Below are 20,481 nucleotides of genomic sequence, written 5' to 3'. Positions count from 1 at the left end.
TGTGCAGACTATCTTTATCGGTATGTGGCCATCTTTCGTTCGTTCCAAAGCAAGTGAGTTTTCTTTGCACCAGTGGGGCAGTTCGCTATATTAATAAATTGGCTTATTTTTGGATTACTGAGTCTTTGCTTAAATATTCGATTTAAATGGTGAAAGAATTAAACTTTTAATTTTGGGTAAATAAGAAATTTATTCAAAACAGATGACCCAGAGACAGCCTATAATGTTTTCTTAATTTCCTATATTTTTCAGACACAATACAACTTGGCAGTCCAGTATTTTTTGTTCTGCATGGTACCATTTTCACTGTATTGTTTAATTAAATAAATATATAAATTAAATTCGGAGATCATAAAAACTGTGTAAACTAGATTTAAAATGAGATCACTATTTAAATCAACGTAGGAAAACTTAGTACACTTGTTATTTTTCAAGCACGAGCATTTTCATAATTTTGTTCATATTGTGTCTCGGGACAAATCATTTTGACAGTTTTTTGTTTAATTTTAAGCAACCGATGATGGAAAGGAAGAGCAACAACAGCTGGTAGAGTATGATGATCGCCACCGCGTACAGGATCAACATCACCTCTTGCGAAAGCCAAGTCTTCAGAGGCATAAAACACCCCTGGAAAGAAATACGCTTTAACATTACATCCTTGAAACGCGTTTTGTTTCAGCATACCTCGGTGTGCCGGCCGAAGGTGTGCGCCTCCGGGTTTTTGTCTTGACACAGGGTCACGTTGACTGGCTGAGGATCGAGATAGGACTTGCTCGAATGTTGAATGCAACAGGACAAAGGCACGACGAGCCCCGGCGACGCCAACTCCCTCAGGGACCACCAAGACGTGCTGTATTCCAAGCCATTTTCTACACCACAGCAGTCCCACTGGAATAAATATGTACACTTAAAATAGATTTTCTCCCAATACTGGCCTGTTTTTTTTTTTTTTTTTTTTTTTTTTTTTTTTTTTTTTTTTTTTTTTTTTTTTTTTTTTTTTTTNGCCCAGATCAGCCTTGCGTCGTAGAGATTCCCGTATCTGGAATGGACCGGCGAAATCTACTCCCGTATTCAGAAATGCTCTACCTTGTTCAAAACGTGAGATGGGCAAATTCCCCATGAGAGGCGCACTGGGTTCAATTCTCAGACGGTGCAGCGAATGCAGCGGTGAACACGAATTCTTACAAGCCGTCGCGCGTTGGGAACCCAGAATCTTTGCCGCAGTAACGCTAGTAATAGTTGAGGCCCAGCGTGAGAGTAGACCCTATGGAGATGGTCGATCAACAGCGTGGAGAGGTGGGTTTTCTTGGGCAGTAGTATTGGATGCTTCATTTCTTCGCTCACAGGGGCATTAGCTAAGCGTCCGCATATATTAATAAAATTTTCACCTTTTTTAACGTTTAAGAATTGAGTCTTTGTCTAGGGATGGAAATGTCTCTTTGTTGGAGGTTAGCCCATTCTGCACGAAGAGTCTTTTAATATCGTGGAGTGAATCAGGAAATGATGGATTTGCTCTTCGTTCAAGTCTGGAGAACGGGCTGGCCAGGCTAAAACCCTGATGTCCTGATGTTAATTAAAGGTTCGTTTGTACTGTGCGACCGACATGTGGACGGGCATGATGTTCCAAAATTTCGTCCACATAGCCAGTGGCCGTGAAAGACCCTCCACGAACAACTACCAAATCTGTCTGACTCTCCATTGAAATTCCCGCCCAAACAATCGCTGAGCTGCTTGAAAAGGTTGACTCTGGGAAAAATTAAAGTCTTCGTACCTTTCACTTCGCGTTCTCCACACTCTTTCAAGCCCATCTGGAAATGGTAGAACAAATCTACACTCATCTGTAAAATGTGCAGCAGACCAATCGTCTAAAGACCAATGGCTGTGTTCTCGAGCAAATGCGAGCCGTGCAATTCTGTCTGTTCAGGTCAATTCTGGTCCTCTTACAGGGCCATCAGTCCATACTGATTTAATCTTCATCGAGCAGCGCGTTAAGAAATTTGGACACCTCGAATCGCTTGAACAACAATAAACTGTCGGTTTCGTAAAATTCTCTAAGTCAAAAAACGATCATTCTATGGTTCTGTACCCTAGGGCGTCCATAACCGGTCTTCTATGGTAGGACCCGGTTTCTCAAAAACGTCTAAAGACGTCTCGCAGTGTTTCATAGGTAACTCCGATGGAAATAGCAGCAACCTGATGAAACGTCCATCATCAATAAGAGCCAAACCACGCGCAACATCCTCAGCACTAAATGGCATTTTATGTTTAAAAATTGAAATTAAGAAAACTAAGATGAAAACTAAACAGTTTTTGCTTCAGAATTTAAATGAGACTGAATAAACATTTTAAATTCCGTAAAAATTAAACAGTGAAAAATCCTTTATCTTTGTTTTGGATTAAGGATTACGTGTGTTTACGTCAAATTGATATTCCCAATTTAAAACATCGCTCAAACAAATATTTATTGATAAAAACAATGAGACAAATTAAGGGCAAAATTTTCTCTTATCGAGAAAATGAAAAAAAAAAAAATCAATCGGAATTATTTGCCTATCAGTGTATAAATGTCCACTAGACGGGCCCTTGACGATCAATTATATTGCACAATATTACGAATTGCGCAATGTTTTTGACCGTTTAGGATTAGTATTAAAATTTCCTGAAAATAATAGAAACGTCATTTAAATTAATTAATTAGCTGAAATAACATGATCAAACCATCGCAGACAGTTGATATCAATCGATTATTCAAAATCCTTTCACATGCGAATATTTGTCTTTTGCCGAATTTCATTCCAACGGTTACGACTTAAATAAAGAGACATGCTTTCGTACAACTCAATCAAAATCATAATGTATATTGTGCATTACAATATTTCGGCAAAGTAACACGATGTTACAGTGCAGTGCGGGGTATGGACCAGTCTGGGTAAATTAATGAAAATATTAAAATAGAGCCTCTTACCATCGTCTGAATCATATCCACTGAAGCGGTGTAATGCTCCCTGCCCGGAACTCCATAGTTGCGTTGCCAGTTGTCAACGAGCGTTTCTGAATCTACGTGGATGCCGATGTATTTTGGCGTGACAGCGAGGAAAATGACAGCGGTGCATTCTACAATCAGCATGACGACTATTCCGAAAATGTACTGTCAACAGAAAAACTACTGAAGGAAATTCTGTCGTAAATAAACGTTCGAAGGGCATACTCCCGCCAGGAGGTATTTGTTGACTGTGGCAAGTGCGAAGAAGGCAATAAGGGCCAGCCCGGCAACAGTCAGTCCGATGATTGCGCTGCTGATTGAAAAATAATAGGTGAGCGAGTTCGGCAGGATCGTAGGTACAAGCCGTAGCATGTTATCCAGCTGGTCGTTCAATGTGACGCTCAAGCCAAACACGACGAGGCATCCTCCACCGACCTAAACAATAGAACGAAAAATTATATTGGTTAAGAAAAGAGAAGTGTTTGCATTTCAGATGCAATATCTGACGGATATGTCTGGTAAAGCATTCTTAACTTGAAGGGGCATAGAGACTGGGGAGCTCAAGGGCATCTTTTTTTATTAATTACCATCGGTACAAATTATGTTCATTATGTAATGAGACACAATACAATTTTATTTAGCTTATGTATTCTGAGGGAAGCACGTTACGTATATTTGTTAGGAGGCCCCGGGGCCATCTCCGCTTCAGTCGCCTTTATGGTTTGTAGGAATAGCGGACATGGATTGAGCTAATGATCAGGATGGGAGGATAGTTTTTCGTGGAATATGGAAAATTTCTTGGAGATTAGGTTTTAACGAAAGGCATTATGAAAGGTAGTGTTGGAAACGTAGTTGGAAGCGTCGACATGGTTCTGAGGACTTTGGATTGGAAGGACTATATTCTTTGGAAGTCGGATGTCCAAATCCGTTCGGTAGTGTCTTATCAACTGTTACTTTGTTTTTGTTAATACTTGTAGATGATCTTGATAATATTTGTTAAGTACTTCGAAGCGCCTGTTTAATTGTTGACTTTGAGTTCGTGTATGATGGTTCCAGGTTAGACATGAGTCGAGGTGGAACCCAAGGTAGCGTACACGTCAGTTTTGGGATAAGATTTTGAGGAATATTGTATGATGTGTTTTGTTCAGGTAATTTTCGAAGGGTAAATTGTCATATTTGACCATATTAATTATTCCAATTAATTATTATTTTTGTCCAAGGCTTTGGGTTCGAGGTCCGCTCGTGCCACTAATTTTTCACCTCAACCAAAAACCTTAAATAACGAGAATAATTAATTCGTAAAGGCAATATGAATACATTTGCTTTCATTTATCTTAAGACGCCAGAATTTGCTCCATTCGGCTATTGCGACACGTGTGCCTGTAGCCCCTCCAAAGCAATTAGCATCAGAACCAGCCGCACAGCTGTGTTAGCAAAAGAAGCTGGGTGAGTGGAGAGTATAGTCTCGACGTGCTTTCAGACTTCCCAGCCCGGGCTGAGTGTATGCAAATGTGTAGCATCACTTTTACAAACAATTAACAGCAGGACGTCCATTATCGTTCTATTAGCTAGGAGCGAACGATTTGACACAAGGTATCTGCAAGTACACGAGTTAATTTGTAAAGGAGACCTTCATGCCACACGCGATGAAACGCTTGTGTCATGTCAAGAAAGGCCCCCGTGCTGTATTGTTCACACTCAATGGATGAGGATATGTGGTCCGCAACGCACCTGCTGGGTTGTGGGAAGTTGAGGACGAAAGCCGAACTGGTGGTTTGGGAAACGGTTGGGGCAGTTTAGACAACGAGCTTATCAAATGTTTTTGAGAAGATGGAAGTAAGCTGATCTGGTGGTAGGAAGATGCTTTATGGATGGGTTTTCCGGGTTTTGGGAAAAGGATATTGAAGTATTTTCATAGCAAAGGGAAGTGAGGGGTGCGGAATATATATGCGAGTAGGAGGCTTTGTGAGGAATTCATTGAGGATTCGGGACATGATGAGGTCAAAGTCAGGAGCCTTAAAAGAGTTAACTCACTTTACTGAGCGATTGATTAATCTCTCTCTCTCTCTTCCTCCCTTCCTCCCTCCCGAATACCTTTTTGACCTGGAAAACACCTCTTTGAGGAGTCTGTTAAAAAATGGTCTCTTATATGAAGTAGTTCAACGAAAGTGGAAGAAACAAGAATTTTTCCCAGCTGTTGAAGACAACGTCGGTCTGACCTGTACGAGGATCACACCGCAGCTAGCCGAAACACGCACCGGACATGGACCTAACATGAAACACATGCACAGATATGGACTTGCGTATGCGGTAGTACCGTTCAGGATGTAGATCATCTCTTGATCTACCGCCCAGTGCTGGAGGATGTAAGAGCGAGGTTCATTCAGCATCTTATCCTGAAGGGAACTCTGGCAAAAAATAAAACTTTGCAGAGTTTTATAGGCACATCAAAATTCGAAAAACCCACCTCAGTTTACGCATGGAATTATGGGTAAAATAAATTTAGTGAGCTGAGATAAAGAGCTAATTCATTTCATTGAGTAAACGGTTTTGGTCCGATCCTTAAAAAGAGCGTTTTTCTCCCAAAACCAAATTACGTTGAACTACAGAACTAAAAGTTTTTGTCCTTTTTTCATTTCCATATGGAGTCGTAAGTATTTGTTCGTTTAGCACTACTTTCGTTTCGTGTACCGATCTCTGCTAATGGATTTCCTGGAAGATAATCGTTTCCTTTATGGTAGTTCAAGGACGGTTTTCTAATATAGCATAGCCTTTTCCTAGCTATTGCATTTCGGTTGCATAGAATATGTTCTGTCTTTGGGTAGAATTCTTCTCAGAGGTAGCATTTAGTCATTTTCTAATATTGTAAATTAATTAATTGTCTTCTTGTACTTTATTAAGTTAAACCTATTTATTTATGTATGTCTTTAGATACCATTGTTATTTAATTTTTAGTTTTATCTGGGCTGAGTGCCTTGAGACGCCTGGCGTTGCGGTGTAACTTTTGAGTTTTTTCTTAATAATTTTTGACTTTTACCTGACACTTTATGCGAATTCTGTTTATTGGGGCTGTATAGAACATGTAAAATCACAAACCTGTTTATGTCAAGAAAAACTAAAGAAATTTAATTGTTACTTTCAGTCGTTATCATTTTCACGCTTCTGTGGCTACCATAAATAAAACATATTTCGTCGTTGAAAAAAATCTAAGATGGCAACATACGAAGTTTAAAACGAAGACTAGGAAGAGTTCTTGATGAGTGAATAGGTTCAACGAACGTTTTGCTGTTAGTGACGAAAGATAATCACAGGGTTTTCATTTACCTCACATTTTAACAGATCAATAAAAAATATATATATAACTAAATAAAAAAACCGTTCTACTTACGAGAAAAATAAAATTTGCACAGTAAAGAACTATTTTGATGGGTAACATTTGGAAATAGGAAGCGGACTGGAAGTTGAACGCAAGTGAGGAAGTTAGGAACCACGGATCAGTGAATCCACTTCCTTATTCAACTTTTTCAATCCGGTTGACCATTGTCGCTTTGTGGTGTCGTTCCAACTAACTGTATAGTGCAATTTCAAGAAGCAGGCTGTGCAAAAAGTCTTACGTTTTGAACAACCTGTTAGGAAAGAAAGCTTTAGATGAACGACGACTAAAGCTGAACAGTTGGACGAAATTACAATAAAAATTTTTAATAAGTACCACGCATTAATAACGTTTTTTACCAAAAAGGATAGTGTATTTAGGTCTATTTTAAAATTTTAAACTACAAGTATAATAAGCATGGCTAATAGCCGTCTGCTGATTTTACTGCTTAAAAGCTTACAAATACAGAAATAATAAAACAAAAAAAATTCGAAGAGAAAATTAACATATAGCAGAATCATAATAGATGGAAATATGAGAAAAAAAAGAAAACAAAAAGAAAATAAGAACCCCAAAAAAGGTAGCCTCCAACATCAGAATAAGAAAGGTTGCAAAAAGAATATTTTATTCCAAGCAAAATACCCCCTCTCGCATGCCCGAAAAGTGAGACCTTAGCCGCAGAAATCCAATGCAACTTGTGATCAGGAAAAACTTTGTTAAACCGTGAACATTAATTATTGCCACCTGACACAACAAAAGTTTTGATAAGAACAAATACATCAAAACCTCTAACAAAATCTAGGAAAGAAAAATCATTCACTTTAGAATTTAAACCTGCTATATTATAGCTTAACACAGAAATATATGAAGAGTTACAACTATTATTCAAACAGACGGCTGCGAAATCTCATTTAGAATGTTTAGAAGTCTGTTCTTGTTGGGAGACTGAGTTCGATGGTTTATGTTGAACTTTGAAGTAATCGCTGGCGAGTGAGTCCGTGTGAACGGCTTTCAGGAAGTCCGAAAGGTTGCATCCGACGAGTAAATTCAGCTGGGAGATACCATCTTCATGTCCGAAGCGTAGTCCGTCATCCAACGACCAGAAGAATTTTTTTCCGTCCACTAGTATATGGTTTGGACGAATTTTAACTTTTAAACGGGGGTTCAGTCTCTGAATTTCTTTCCTTAATAAAAGAAGTTTCATTTTTTTCTTTCTTGCGGAGACTGGAAGATCCTGAAAGACGACGAAGCCTGAGCCCTTGAGCATATGAGAAGATTTTATAATGTTGAATTTATCTTTTGGTTGTAAACCGTAACTAGTAACGGAGAATTTGTCGATCCATTAGCTCCTAAATGACGCACCTGGAGTTTTTCCGGAGAGATGTCGACATTGAACACTTACTTACAAAAGGAAGATATTACTTGTTATCCTCTGTGGAGTGTTTCAATCCTTTAAAAATCAGATTATTTTGTCGGGATTTTACTTCCAGATCTTCGAGGCGTGAATCCAAGTCGCGTAGTTTTTCCCGCAAAGCTTTGTTTTCAGTGCGTAAACGGGCGTTCCCCTCCTTGAGAGACTTCAGATCATTTTTGATATCGGATATGCCATCTTTGGATGCAAGAGATGAAAGTTTGGAGTCCAGGAGATCAGCGACAGCATCTTTTATTGCAGGCAGAAGATGTGGCGAAGATGTTTGTGAATCCATAATCGGATACGATTTTTTAATGATTCGCTCTGAGTCGCTTTGAGGGGATGTGCGATCTCTTTTATGGGAACCGGACATCAGACGTCCGGAAAAAAAAAACTGGGTCTGTTTATCAAACAAGAATGCAGTCGGAGACCTCAACGAAAACACCGAATATCTCGTCCGTTGGGCCACAACAAAGGGGCCTGAACCTTGCCCTTACCGAGTACAAATTAGCTTTGAAAAAGTTCAATGAAACTTACGAAAAAGTCTCGTAGCGAAGAATGCATCAACTGTACCCGGAAGCTGACACTCAGATTAAAAAACTTCAAAAAATCAAAGTAAGCGGCAACTTATAAACCACAAAAATAGAAGTAAATAACAGAGCCGATCTGTACCCTGCCAATGCTAGCAGCAAATTATAAAATTTTAAACGACATAGCTATAAAATATTTTTGATGATTGTTGGTCGAAAAACCCAGAAAAGATAATATATAAAATTTGACAAATATAAAAAACTGGTCATTTTCCTTCCTTGGCCAATAGATCAACAAAAATGGATCACACTACCTCAGTGTGAATTATTAACGTGAATAAAAGGACTTGTCCCCAATTGTCTAATTTATTAGCGTGAATAGAGAGGGCCTTATATTCAATTACCTCGTGTAACATCGATTACTCTGGGATAGAGTGAATGAATGTAACTTATTAGCGCGAATGAAAGGGCTTATCCTACATTATTCCGAGGAACATCCAGGTTATCTGAGACAGAGTAAATGAACGTGTGAAAGTAATTTATCTGGGTGAATAAAGGGGCTTTTCCCCAATTACCCCGAGGAATATCAATTCAGATTGAGTGTAATTCATTACCGTGAGTGAAAGCGTTTATCCAATATTATTCCGAGTACTGGAATAGAGTGAATGAGTGTGTGAATCTAATTTATTAGCGTGAATAGAGAGGGCCTTATATTCAATTACCTCGTGTAAAATAATAAGTGGGAAGTTTATGGGCCAACAAACAGCTGAGGTCATCGCCGGCCCTCTACGTGTTTTCCATCTTTTTCTTTTCTTTCGCGCATATTTTGTTTTAAACTGCAGCCATTTGAGCATCTCGATCTGGTTACTGACTCTCTGATTTCAGATATATACTACGTTGATATTCTAGAATGCTAGTCTCTCGTTTGTACCTCAGGTTGTCAAATACAGAATAAAAACAAAACATACAATACATATATATACATCACCACAAACATAGATGTCTGGTCACACTCATTCCCCCAGAGTACTCGATATTCCTCGGGGCGGGGTTATTAGCAACCCCTTCCTTTCACGCTAATAAATTACTTTTACTCTCCAGACGTCATATACTCACCCCAGAGTACTTGATATTCCTCGGGGCGGGGTTATAAACAACCCCTTCCTTTCACGCTAATAAATTACATTCATTCCGATAAATTAACACAAACACAACACTCGATAGAAACATTACCTCGTGTAATATCGAATACTCTGAGATAGAGTGATTGAATGTAACTTATTAGCGCGAATGAAAGGGCTTAACCTATATTATTCCGAGGAATTTCCAGGTACTCTGAGGTAGAGTAAATGAACGTGATTGAAAGTAAGTATTTGGGTGAATTGGGGGGCTTTTCCCCAATTACGTCGAGGAATATCGAGTCAGAGTGAATGAAATTCATTAGCGAGAATGGAGGGTTATCCCTAATTACCTCGAGGAATATCAAGTACTTTGGGATAGAGTGAATTAATGTAATTTATTAGCGGGAAAGAAAGCATTAATCCCATATTATTCCGCGTAATATCGATTAATCTGGGATAGAATGAATCAATGTAATTTATTAGCTCGAAAGAAAGCATTTATCCCATATTATTCCGAGGAATACCGAGTATTCTGGGTTAGTGTGAATAAATGAAATTTATTAGCTTGAATGAAAACGTTTACCCCATATTATTGCGAGGAATATCCAGTTTTCTGGGGAAGAGTGAATGAATGTGTGAATCTAATTTATTAGCGTGAATAGAGAGGGGCTTATCTTTAATTATCTCGTGGAATGCCGAGTACTCGGATAGAGTGAATGAATGCAATTTATTATCATGAATGATGGGGCTTATCCCCAATTACTGCATGGTATATCAAGTACTCTGGGATAGTGTGAATGAATGTTTGAATGAAATTTATTATCATGAATGATGGGGCTTATCCCCAATTACTCCATGGTATATCAAGTACTCTGGGATAGTGTGAATGAATGTTTGAATGCAATTTATTAGCGCGAATAAAGTGGTTTCTCCCCAACAACTCCTAGGAATATTGAGTACTCTGGGGTAGAGTGAATGCTACCATGTTTTGTGATGGCACTTGATGTACAGAAAGGCTAGTAGGAGGGTAAAGAAAAGAGTTACCGTTTTATTATATAGATATAACATCATTTGGCTGGAGACACAGGAAAAGAAATTAGGTTTAAAACGTGAGAAAGACAAGAAAAGGAAAGCTAAGAAAGAGAGACAAAAACAAAACTAGCTTTAAAAAACAAAAACATTTCACCTAAATTAACCTGTCTGTAAATAATAAATTGACAGTTTATATTCAATATAAAATATTATAAAGGAACAAATTTAATTTAATTATTGCATATTTTAACTTTTATTAAAATATACAATAGTCAAGTCCCTAAACTATCACTTGTTCCATGTATATACCCTTGGCATAGTGAAAGATATTCCTCTTGCTACCTTTTATTTTAAATCTTTTTGATTTTTCTGCAACTATTTCTGTGATCAGTTTTTGACATTTTCATACTTTAAAATTGCCTGATTTAACAACAAAAATGAACCCAATCTTAACAGTTTAATAGGGGCGTCGGTGGCCGCAACGGTTTAGGGGTTATTCTTACAAATTAGCTTTTTTTCAAAAACACCGGCACCCCGAGGGTTGATATAACCTCTGCTGTTGCAAACTCTCGTTGAAAAAAAAAGTTTAATAGAATCTTGAAACCATTACTGAGAACTTGACTGGTTAAATAATCATTCTACACATCAAGTCACAATTAAAAATTTAAAAAAAAAAAAAATAAAAATAAAGCAAATTTGGGAATGAATGGTACATAATAACACATTCATTGGTAGACAAAAATTTATTATTAAAGCTTATATGTATATCTACAAAAGTTCAAAATATATGTAATTTTATGAGCCGACAGTTTTCCAGATATACCATGGCCTTAACTTAATTTACCACTCATTAGAGATCACAACAGAAATAAAATGCAACTTACATGAAACTTTTTTTTTTGAAATAAAAAGAAAAACAAAAACCAGAATATGTTTGGTGCAAATGTTCCTCATGGAATGTACAGCAATTTACATATAATTTTATTTAATAACTAGTATGCACTCTAGATGTTTAGAATGCCTAACAATAACATATACAAATTACATGGACTAAAAAACATACGTGGAATCTATCACAAAATTTATTGTTCAAATAGTATTGTTATAGAAGTAAATAATAAGCCACTTTTATGAAAGGTACGTCTTCGTACTTTCCTTATTAACGGTATTAGACAAATGTTTAAAAGGCCACACCAAATCACAAATTATGTATGTGAAGGCCACTGAAGAACTATTATAATAAAAACAATAAAATGCATTATTGTTAATAAAGTTATTTACTACTCTAAATAATGAACACACTGCTTGTTCAAAGCTGCATAAAGCATACAATTAATTGGCACAGAATATGGTTTAAAATTGAAAAAAAAAATCACCATAGACGGGGAAAATAAGATAACAAAATAATATAAATCTTTTAGTCAATTGAAAGACCTTTCGTATTTGTTGTGTAGCACCTATTCTTTAGAAATTTTTAATGAATTTCGTTCCAATTAATTTTTTACTATTGCATCTAATTCTGATATATTATTTTACCATTTTACTTTTCTGGTGGATAAAGAAACATAAATCATGGTTCTTCAAACATATATGTTTATATTTTCCGCTAAGATAAACAGTAAACTTTAATCAATAAACTAAAATAACATTCATAAAACAGAAAACAAATTGTATTACAAAATTCTCACTTGTCAGATTTTCTAAAAAATATTTATATACAATATATATTGAGAATGTTTTAAACAATATATGAATCGAGTTCCAAAATTGTACAAGAATGTAGATAGTTTAACGGCCATCGTTTCTTCATCATTTTGCGATACCGATCATGATGATTATAAAGCTATTTACCATCCTGACAATTTGGCAAACGGAACAAAAAACACCCTGTACATCAATGTTCCCATTTTTATTAAAATAAATCTAACAAAGAGTAAAGAGGTAACAGCTATATATATTTTTTAATTTATTAATTTTTTTATTGAGAGGCAAAAATTAAATAATTTTTTTCTTATTGATACTTTAGATAATTTTCTCTCTTCGAATGAGATAAAAGGAGATCACCCATTCGATTCGTTGTTCAGCTCAAAAACATATGCATGACATACTTTGTTTAATAATCTCATACAAATGTAATAATTTATAACCTGTATTTTAAAGTCCGTCTCATTCAATGTCACATTTTTTAAAATAGTCCACAAATTCACTTTTAATATGACAAACGTTCCCACTCAATAAACTATAATATAACATCTTTTTTTTTTTTTTTAATATCATTTTCAACATTTATTTACAACTTCTAGCCTTGAATAAACCTATAAAATTCGTATTAACTTAATTTGAGGATCGGAATCCAACAAATCTTTTTTTTTTTTTTTTTTTCGTTGTAAAATATATTCAAGATTAGCAAATTAACACTGAATACTTGTTTTGGTCCTTACCATGTCAAATGGTTGTAAAGCAGTTCAAAATTACAATTACTAAATTTCTTTTATTTTGACAACACAGTTCAATGTCAAAATAACGTGCTTAATTGTAAGTTTTTTTCTTTTGCAAACTTACAACAAACACAACATATAATGATATGTAAGAAATTCGCCAGTTTCACTTTTTTTTAAATGTAAATTCTCATCAAAAGGAACTTTTAACTTATAACTAAAAGAGATAAACTTAAAAACAAAATTTTTCTTATGCCTTACTCGATAAAAGTTTTATAATGATATCTACTAGGGATTAGATAATTTTAAACATACAAAGCTACTAAAACAATCTGTATGAAAGAAAAATATCTTTTAAAGCTTACTCGTTTAAAGTGTGGTAACTTTTAAGGCTAAACAACTCGCAAAGCCTTAAATTGCAAATTTGACAATCACTTACTTTTTTTTCTCGCTATTAGCAACATACAGCTATATTATTCAATGTACTAATGTACAAACTAAACTAACTTTTTATAAACTTAATGAAAATATTAATAAGAGCATAATAATGAACCATAAAAATACTCTTCCTTTCTTGGTCAAATCATTTGAAAAACGAAACCGTATATCTAAGCAACTAGATTGTAATATTGTCAATTGTTCTGACTATATTTGGGCTTAAGGAAACAGTTTTAGTCTTTTTTTTGTTTTTAAATAAGCCAAAACAGCATTTATTCAAAACATATGCATGCGTTTAATGCATGACATATATAAATGTATGAAAAATATTCTGAAACACCACATAATTAATTGAAAAGAAATTAAAGTAATATTTAAAAAGAAAAGACAATGTATGAAACAAGCATCCTTCCTTCCTAGAATTTTTTAAATTTTTTTATATTTTTTAAATTTTTTTATGCAACAACAAATTATGTCTTGAAACAATTATGATGCTTCAGTTTTAACAGTTTGAGTGTGAGAGAGGCTTAGATCTTCGGCTTGTGCCAAGTGATAGTTGTCCCTGAGAAGGCTAAGCTGTAATTCTGCACTCATATTACCATTGCTATGGGCATGCGTGCTCAAATCTGTAGGTTCGTCTTCAAATTCAGACTTGAAGTGGACATTGTTGGGTTGTCCCGTCGCTGGTTGTTGTTGTTGTTGTGACTGAGGCTGAGTCTGTGGAGGCTGGGGTGGAGGAGGCGGAGGTTGCTGGGGCTGCTGTTGTTGCTGAGGAGGAGGAAGAAGTTGTGTTTGAGGTGCCTGCAGCTGATGGACAGGCACTGGTTGATGCGGTTGCTGATTGTTCATCTGATTTCTCAATAATGAAATGTGCTTGATGCTCTTTAACTCACTTGGATTTCTTAGGAATCTAGAAAAAAAAGATATAATGTATAATTATAATCTCAGTAAAAAAATTATCATAAACCAACAATGGTGGTGGATCTTATTTTTAATTGAAAAAATCACAATTAAATTATTTGTTTTAAATAAAAATGCAATTAACTAATAGCTATATAATTAACTTACTGATAACAGTGCCTCTCTCCTTGCACTTTTCTCAGAATGTTCACTCTATAATAATACCGCAGAGCTCTGGACATCTTGTCATAATTCATTGACAAATGGTTTTTCTGTATGCCCCATAACTTGGCTAGTCCAGGAGGGTCGACAATTTTGAATACACCTGCTTCTCGATTTTTCCAGGCGATGTACGACGTGTACCGTTGTAATGAGTCATTTAGCAACTGTTGCAAAAAGTCCCACAGCAATCTACCATCTGCAATAAGAAAGAATTAACGGTAATAGTAATTGATAACCTAATTTAAAAGTGTCTAAATTAAAATTTAAGTTGACTATCTTTTGTTTTAATGTAAGATTATTTAATGTAAGAACTACTAAAGGGGCTGCTGTTGCTGAGGAGGGAGATTTTATGTGAATAATTTCTTTTTTATGACTTCAGAACCCATAAATTGTGTACTGCATGAACTTTAACTTGGTAAAAAGGGGGGAAGCTCGTAAAATTTGCATTGCGTTCTATGATGAAACAATAATTGACTGCTCTGCCCAAAAGTGGTTCAAAAAGTTTAAAGACGTACTCTAGCATCACTTTTTGTTGATGAATATTAGTTTTCATGTCAATGGGAGAATCATTAATCATTGAATTATGTGAAAAAGACAATATGGAAGGGCTCAGGAGATTGTGGTGACAGGGGTTTTGAAAGGACAAGAAGAGGATTCAGAGGCTCTGGGCTAATGGAAACCAACCTTGGGGTGGTTCCGGCAGCCCTGGGTAAGCTCCAACCAAAGTTGATGGAATGGAGGTGGTGGTGGCAATCAAGGAGCTTTGGATAGTTATGGCAGTTGGAACTTCAGCAGAGGTTTTCAACAAAATTAGAATGGTGATCCAAACAGAATGACTGGATTTAACAGGCCTGCTTCTTAGTTGGGGTGGTTCCGGCAGCCCTGGGTAAGCTCCAACCAAAGCGGATGGAATGGAGGTGGTGGTGGCAATCAAGGAGCTTTGGATAGTTATGGCAGTTGGAACTTCAGCAGAGGTTTTCAACAAAATTAGAATGGTGATCCAAACAGAATGACTGGATTTAACAGGCCTGCTTCTTAGTTGGGGTGGTTCCGGCAGCCCTGGGTAAGCTCCAACCAAAGTTGATGGAATGGAGGTGGTGGTGGCAATCAAGGAGCTTTGGATAGTTATGGCAGTTGGAACTTCAGCAGAGGTTTTCAACAAAATTAGAATGGTGATCCAAACAGAATGACTGGATTTAACAGGCCTGCTTCTTACTCTGTGAATAAATTGTTGGCATGGATCGAGCAGGTAAAGCGCGCTATCCTTGTCGAGCACAGTGCCTGCGAGTGGTCTGATATAGCCCTTGTCTAGACCAGTGTGACAGGTGAAATCCACCTTGTTCACCGCTTCGACCTTGGCTGTAGCGAAAGCGACCTAGGTGGCACAGGCGGTGGAAGGAGGAGGAGACGGAAACAACGGCTAACAAAGCCAACCAGCAACAGGCAAAACCGAAATACAGGCTTGAGCTATGGCAGTGGGCAATAGAATATATTCCCAGACAGCCAATCATATGACCTCCTGGTGTTATTTTTACAGGACCCATTTTTCGTTTTTTGACAACCCATTTTTCGTTTTTTGACAATCCACCAAAAGAAGTCACTACTTTAAAGCAATAAAAGATAAATGTTTTGACGCTTTATGAGGAACCCATTTGCTATGTCTTTCCAAGTTGATGTAAGCTAGAGCTAATGGTTTCATTGTTTTTACATTGAACACTCTGGTGAGTTCCTGACATTTTGACTCGAATCAAGTTCGGTAGCTTCCCTCACTTCATTATTATTCGACAATTCCATCAGTGGTTCATTTTCAGTTCCCTTGTTCTCAGAAAAAACTTTTAGAACCAATTTTGGGCAGTATGCTCACTTATTGTTTCATCATCGAATGCAAAGAAAATTTTATGAGCAGCCTTGGCTGCCTCAGCACTGAGCTAAAATTCGTACAAGAACCACAAAAAATTATGACTTTTGAAGCTATAAGAAAAAAAAATTAAAATTTACAATGAATTATTCAATACACTTTTTCTTCTATTAAGTGATGTAAAACACTTAATCCTCCTATGTAAACAGAAATGTTGATTAAAGGTTACCTGGTACAAAAAAAGTTTTTTTTTTAGATTAAAAATTAAAATATATTCATCAGCTTAAGATTGTCTTGATTATTGAATGTAATTAATATTTTTGGCTAATTGATTGTATTAGAATGTGGTTTTATTTTTATATGCAAAATAGTCTATTTATTGTTAAAATTATATCTAAACATGTTTTTTATTATCTAGCTTTTATTTTAATACTACTTATGAAATTAATGAAAATATACTTGTATTTGGTTCTGATATATTATCAGAAGGGAAGAAAATTTGTGGTTTCACATTCAACGGTGACTGAGGCTGAGGGCTTGAAACAGCTGCTTGAGCATTTGGACTATTTGGTTCTTCTCCTTCAGAATCGGAAGGTGCACTTCCTGAACTACCGCTATGACCTGACTGGTAATCTAAAGAAAAAAAAATATAAACATAATAAAATATTTTTATAAATAGGACCAGTTCAAGATATACTCACTTATTACGGAAGGATATGATGCAAGGTTCAAGTTGGGGTTCTGATCAGGCTGTCTAGGCGACCCCTGACTATCCAAAGATGGTGCTGGGCTAAGTGTGACGGAATTCTGAGAAGCTGGGAATTCTATCGCAGGTGGCATAGCCCATGTAGGCGTTAGGGGGAAATGTGGTGTTATAGGGGAAGAAGGGAGCCTCTCTCTCATAAGCAAGTGCAAAACATTATGAAGAACATCCCCACAGCCAGGACTCCTCTCGTTCAAATCTGACTTCGTCAGCAAGCAGAGAGCTTTTCCTGAAATAAACATTTTTGACTTAATATAATGGGAAATTAAGAACATCTAAATTGATATTGAATGAACAAATATTTAGCCAGCAGAGAAGCTCTCACGTATCGAGAGCACTGCAATAGGTGGCCTTCAGAGGATATGACTGATAGAAGAGAAGTCATCCCCACCCCATTAAGGAAAGGCCATGCAAGGTTGACAGTCTTTGTGTACACCTAGTTGAAGGGTGAAATTCCTTGGAACCCGAGAGGGTGTATGAATGCCACCTGATATGAAAATCATGCTTGAGATGGCAGCGACTATCTGGGTTGCCTATTCCGATTTTTGGAGGAAACACGGTTGTTTTTATTGTATATAGACTGGCAGTTTTGTATACCTAGCGTATGTTGATAGTAAATGTCAAGAGGGCCGAAGGCTAAGTTATAATAGATGTAAAGGGTGATGGAGGTATATCAAGTTCTCCACTACCTTAACTGAGTGAATGGTATGTAATAAGAAAGAATGTATTAAGAGAGTGAGAGAGTGAATGGTTTGGCTTTAGGAACAGCAACTGCATTGGGAGCTGAACTGACAGCTGTTGACTGCCAAACCGTAGAGGCTGGATGGATAAGACTGAGGTCCAACCCTGGACTTCCACACCTGGGGTGGGTGTTTCTCAAGGCCTACTGGTAATTTATTGTAAATTACAAAAGCTGGAGTTGCCGGTAGACTTTGAGAAGTGTTCAGCTCAACTCTGTACACGTGTGTATGTATTTACAAGTGTATGCGGATTTGAGCATATATAAATCTTGAAAACTTGTTCTTTCATATAAGTTTATGGTAAAATCCTTCTCCTAAATAAATTTACCCGAAAATAATGTTGTGGGTTAACAGAATGGGCTTTGGAAATATCAGTTACTATCATACATTATTTACCATTCATTTGGAAGAAGTCCATATCGAATCTAGGAAGATCAAACTCATATTCACACCAACGTAGGAATGCGACGACATCTTCTCTTGACCACAGCCTTGGATCACTCGCTGTAAAATGTTTTGTCATTAATATTAAAAAGAAACAAAATTAAAAAAAAAATTGAAATAAAATTACCTAAAGACGTTGGAAGTTGTGTTTTAAAATCAAACTGGGGATAAGAATGAGTTGAAGGTTGGAATCCCAATGGGTATCTCCAAAATAGCTCAGGATGATTAAAAATGGGTACTCTTTCCATATTTGACCCACCACGGTTGCCACTTAGGAGCACCAGCTTCATAGCCTCCCTGAGGAAAAAAACAATAAAAATTATAAATTAGCAAACAAATACATCAATGCTGGTAACGCTATTGTGACTTTAGTTTAGATTTTAATGACCCGAAAAAAGTCAAAGTCAGTATTGATTCCTTGATAGCAGCTGTAAACGATTCCATAAGAAAGGATTTACTGCCCAGGGTTGCAAACTTCCACCATTATATGCACTCGAGAGACAAAGAACTCTACCCAAATGTGAAATGTGCAAGGCAGGTAAAAATAAGTTTGAAAACAAGTTCTATTGGATGGTTAGTAAAGCAAAGTGGGGAAGAACTACTAACCCTGAACTTTAAACCCTACTAGGTTTCAGAATGGGAAGAGTGTTCTTTCTATAATCTAAAAGAAGACACTTGTCACTTAATTGCGATTTGCCCTATCCTTTCCAATTACATAAGGTTAGCCTTCTGTGTGTTGTCAAGGCAGGACTTTAGAAATATAATTTTATTTTTTCCTTACAGCTCAAACAGGACATAGGCACCCAGGTCAGAACTGTCAAAAACATAAATAAATATAACGAATAGATATAAAGGAAAAAGTTAAAATAAAATGTAGTTCTAGGAGCACTGATTTGCATTTCCTGATGAACGACCTGAGGCAATCGTGGAAAAGTCAGTCAATGTGGTAGTGTCATTCAAAAGGCGAGCAATTTTGGGCCCTGTACTGCTAAGCCTTTAGGTCTGGTGAAAATTTATATGGAAAAGTGGGACATTCTTCAGGGTGGCTGAGGGATCTTTAACCAGAACATGGAAAGGTGGTTGATCGAGTTATTGAGCACCTTCCGATAAAAGGATTGGAAACTAATTTAACCTCAGAAGCTCGATTAAGTCTTCTTTGAAGTTTGTGCAGAGGAAAGAATAATCATCATCTGATTCATGACCAATACTCCTAGGGGAAAATTTAAGAGCTCGCTCGGTCCTGAATCCTTTCCTGACTTCTAATGTCACCTTATTAGAGGGTGCCCATATAATCCCTGCATATTCCAAATGCAATTGAACTAACAATTGAAATAAAACTGACCGAATCAATAAATCCAGCAATAATTCTCTTAACAAATCCCAGAGTCAATATTGTCGATAGCATACTGGAAGGCGAACATATTGTGATGTAATTTGCTGGATGGATCTAATTGTGGTGCATTGGTGGAGTAAAAATTGGATTTACAGAAAAGCTCTGCTTCATGAATTTAATTTTTAAGAAAAGCAAAGAAGGATTTTTTACACTTTTTCTTTGAATCTTCATTGTATACCTTAATTCATTTATCTGTTTCTATTTTAATTTTTTTTTGTTCTATTATATGTTATTCATTTATAATATAAGCTCTACAGGCAAAAAAAGGGGCAATCATAAGCATACAAAACATAATCAAAAGAATAAGCTAGAATAAATAACATAAAAGTAACAAGATATATAATAAAAATTAATATGATAAAAACAAAAGGCTGGAATGTTAAAAGTTCATCTATAGAAACAACAGATAAGAAGAAAATTAAGCATTAAAGACAGAAGTTTTTAAAAGTATATAAAGTGTCTGAGAAAAAAATCACAGTCTGCAGGAATTGAGTTTCCCAAAGAAGCGAGACGGCTAAGCGTGTAATGTCTTGCGTAACCATGGTGCTCTACAAAAAAAGTTTAACCTCTCTCAAAAGATGTTGAAGAACTCTCAGGCCAAGACTTGAGAGAATCTCCGGTGGAATGGAGATCTGAGATTTGAGTTCTTTCTGTATGAAGGTAAGACTGTCTGACCAAGATTGAAGCCCAGTACAAAGAAGCCTATCAATGCAGGCACAGTAATTAAGTGTGCCAAATTTAAAAGACAAATATCCAGTAGCCCTAAGCTGGACATTTTCAACCAGGTGAATCTCAGTTTTAAGAAATAGATCCCAGGCTGCACTAGCATACTCAA

At 36.4% G+C, this 20,481-nt stretch overlaps 2 protein-coding genes across 7 annotated transcripts in view; both read right to left on the bottom strand.

Annotated features, from left to right (window-relative positions):
• Positions 1-208: 208 nt before the first annotated feature.
• LOC106663366 (tetraspanin-11) lies at positions 209-8,420 on the bottom strand. Of its 2 annotated transcripts, none has more exons than XM_024226750.1 (5): positions 8,305-8,420; positions 3,209-3,418; positions 2,966-3,148; positions 685-888; positions 209-627 (listed from the first exon to the last, which is right to left on the bottom strand). In XM_024226750.1, exons 1-5 carry the CDS (start codon positions 8,329-8,331, stop codon positions 481-483), a joined length of 771 nt encoding a protein of 256 aa, XP_024082518.1. In that variant the 5' UTR covers positions 8,332-8,420; the 3' UTR covers positions 209-480. The 2 variants fall into 2 exon arrangements, with proteins under 2 accessions (XP_024082518.1, XP_014243664.1); XM_014388178.2 differs by lacking the exon at positions 8,305-8,420 and adding an exon at positions 6,372-6,435.
• Positions 8,421-11,178: 2,758 nt separating this feature from the next.
• Positions 11,179-20,481, bottom strand: part of LOC106663327 (ets DNA-binding protein pokkuri) — a 79,875-nt gene continuing 70,572 nt past the window's right edge. For all 5 annotated transcript variants that reach the window (XM_014388085.2, XM_014388084.2, XM_024226751.1 and 2 more), the window contains 6 exons: positions 18,381-18,550; positions 18,206-18,313; positions 17,008-17,298; positions 16,766-16,939; positions 14,395-14,644; positions 11,179-14,236 (listed from right to left, as the gene is read on the bottom strand). In XM_014388085.2, the coding sequence (XP_014243571.1) occupies positions 13,813-14,236; positions 14,395-14,644; positions 16,766-16,939; positions 17,008-17,298; positions 18,206-18,313; positions 18,381-18,543 (1,410 nt within the window). In that variant the 5' untranslated portion in view covers positions 18,544-18,550 and the 3' untranslated portion in view covers positions 11,179-13,812. The remainder of the gene's footprint in view (positions 14,237-14,394; positions 14,645-16,765; positions 16,940-17,007; positions 17,299-18,205; positions 18,314-18,380; positions 18,551-20,481) is intronic.

The sequence above is a fragment of the Cimex lectularius genome, unplaced genomic scaffold, assembly GCF_000648675.2.
Source record: "Cimex lectularius strain Harlan isolate CLEC.00 unplaced genomic scaffold, Clec_2.1 scaffold79, whole genome shotgun sequence".
NCBI lineage: Eukaryota > Metazoa > Arthropoda > Insecta > Hemiptera > Cimicidae > Cimex > Cimex lectularius.
The sequence above is the reverse complement of the archived record's forward strand: the minus strand, read 5'-3'. Positions and strand labels throughout refer to the sequence as shown.

What these genes read in the sequence shown, in the direction of transcription:
- LOC106663366 (XM_014388178.2), bottom strand. Translation starts at nt 6,419, where the DNA reads ATGTTACCCATCAAAATAGTTCTTTACTGTGCAAATTTTATTTTTCTC. An exon ending in ACAAATACCTCCTGGCGGGA is followed by an intron (nt 3,149 to 3,208) that starts GTATGCCCTTCG and finishes TTCTGTTGACAG; the next exon opens with TACATTTTCGGAATAGTCGT. An exon ending in CCTTCGGCCGGCACACCGAG is followed by an intron (nt 628 to 684) that starts GTATGCTGAAAC and finishes ATTTCTTTCCAG; the next exon opens with GGGTGTTTTATGCCTCTGAA.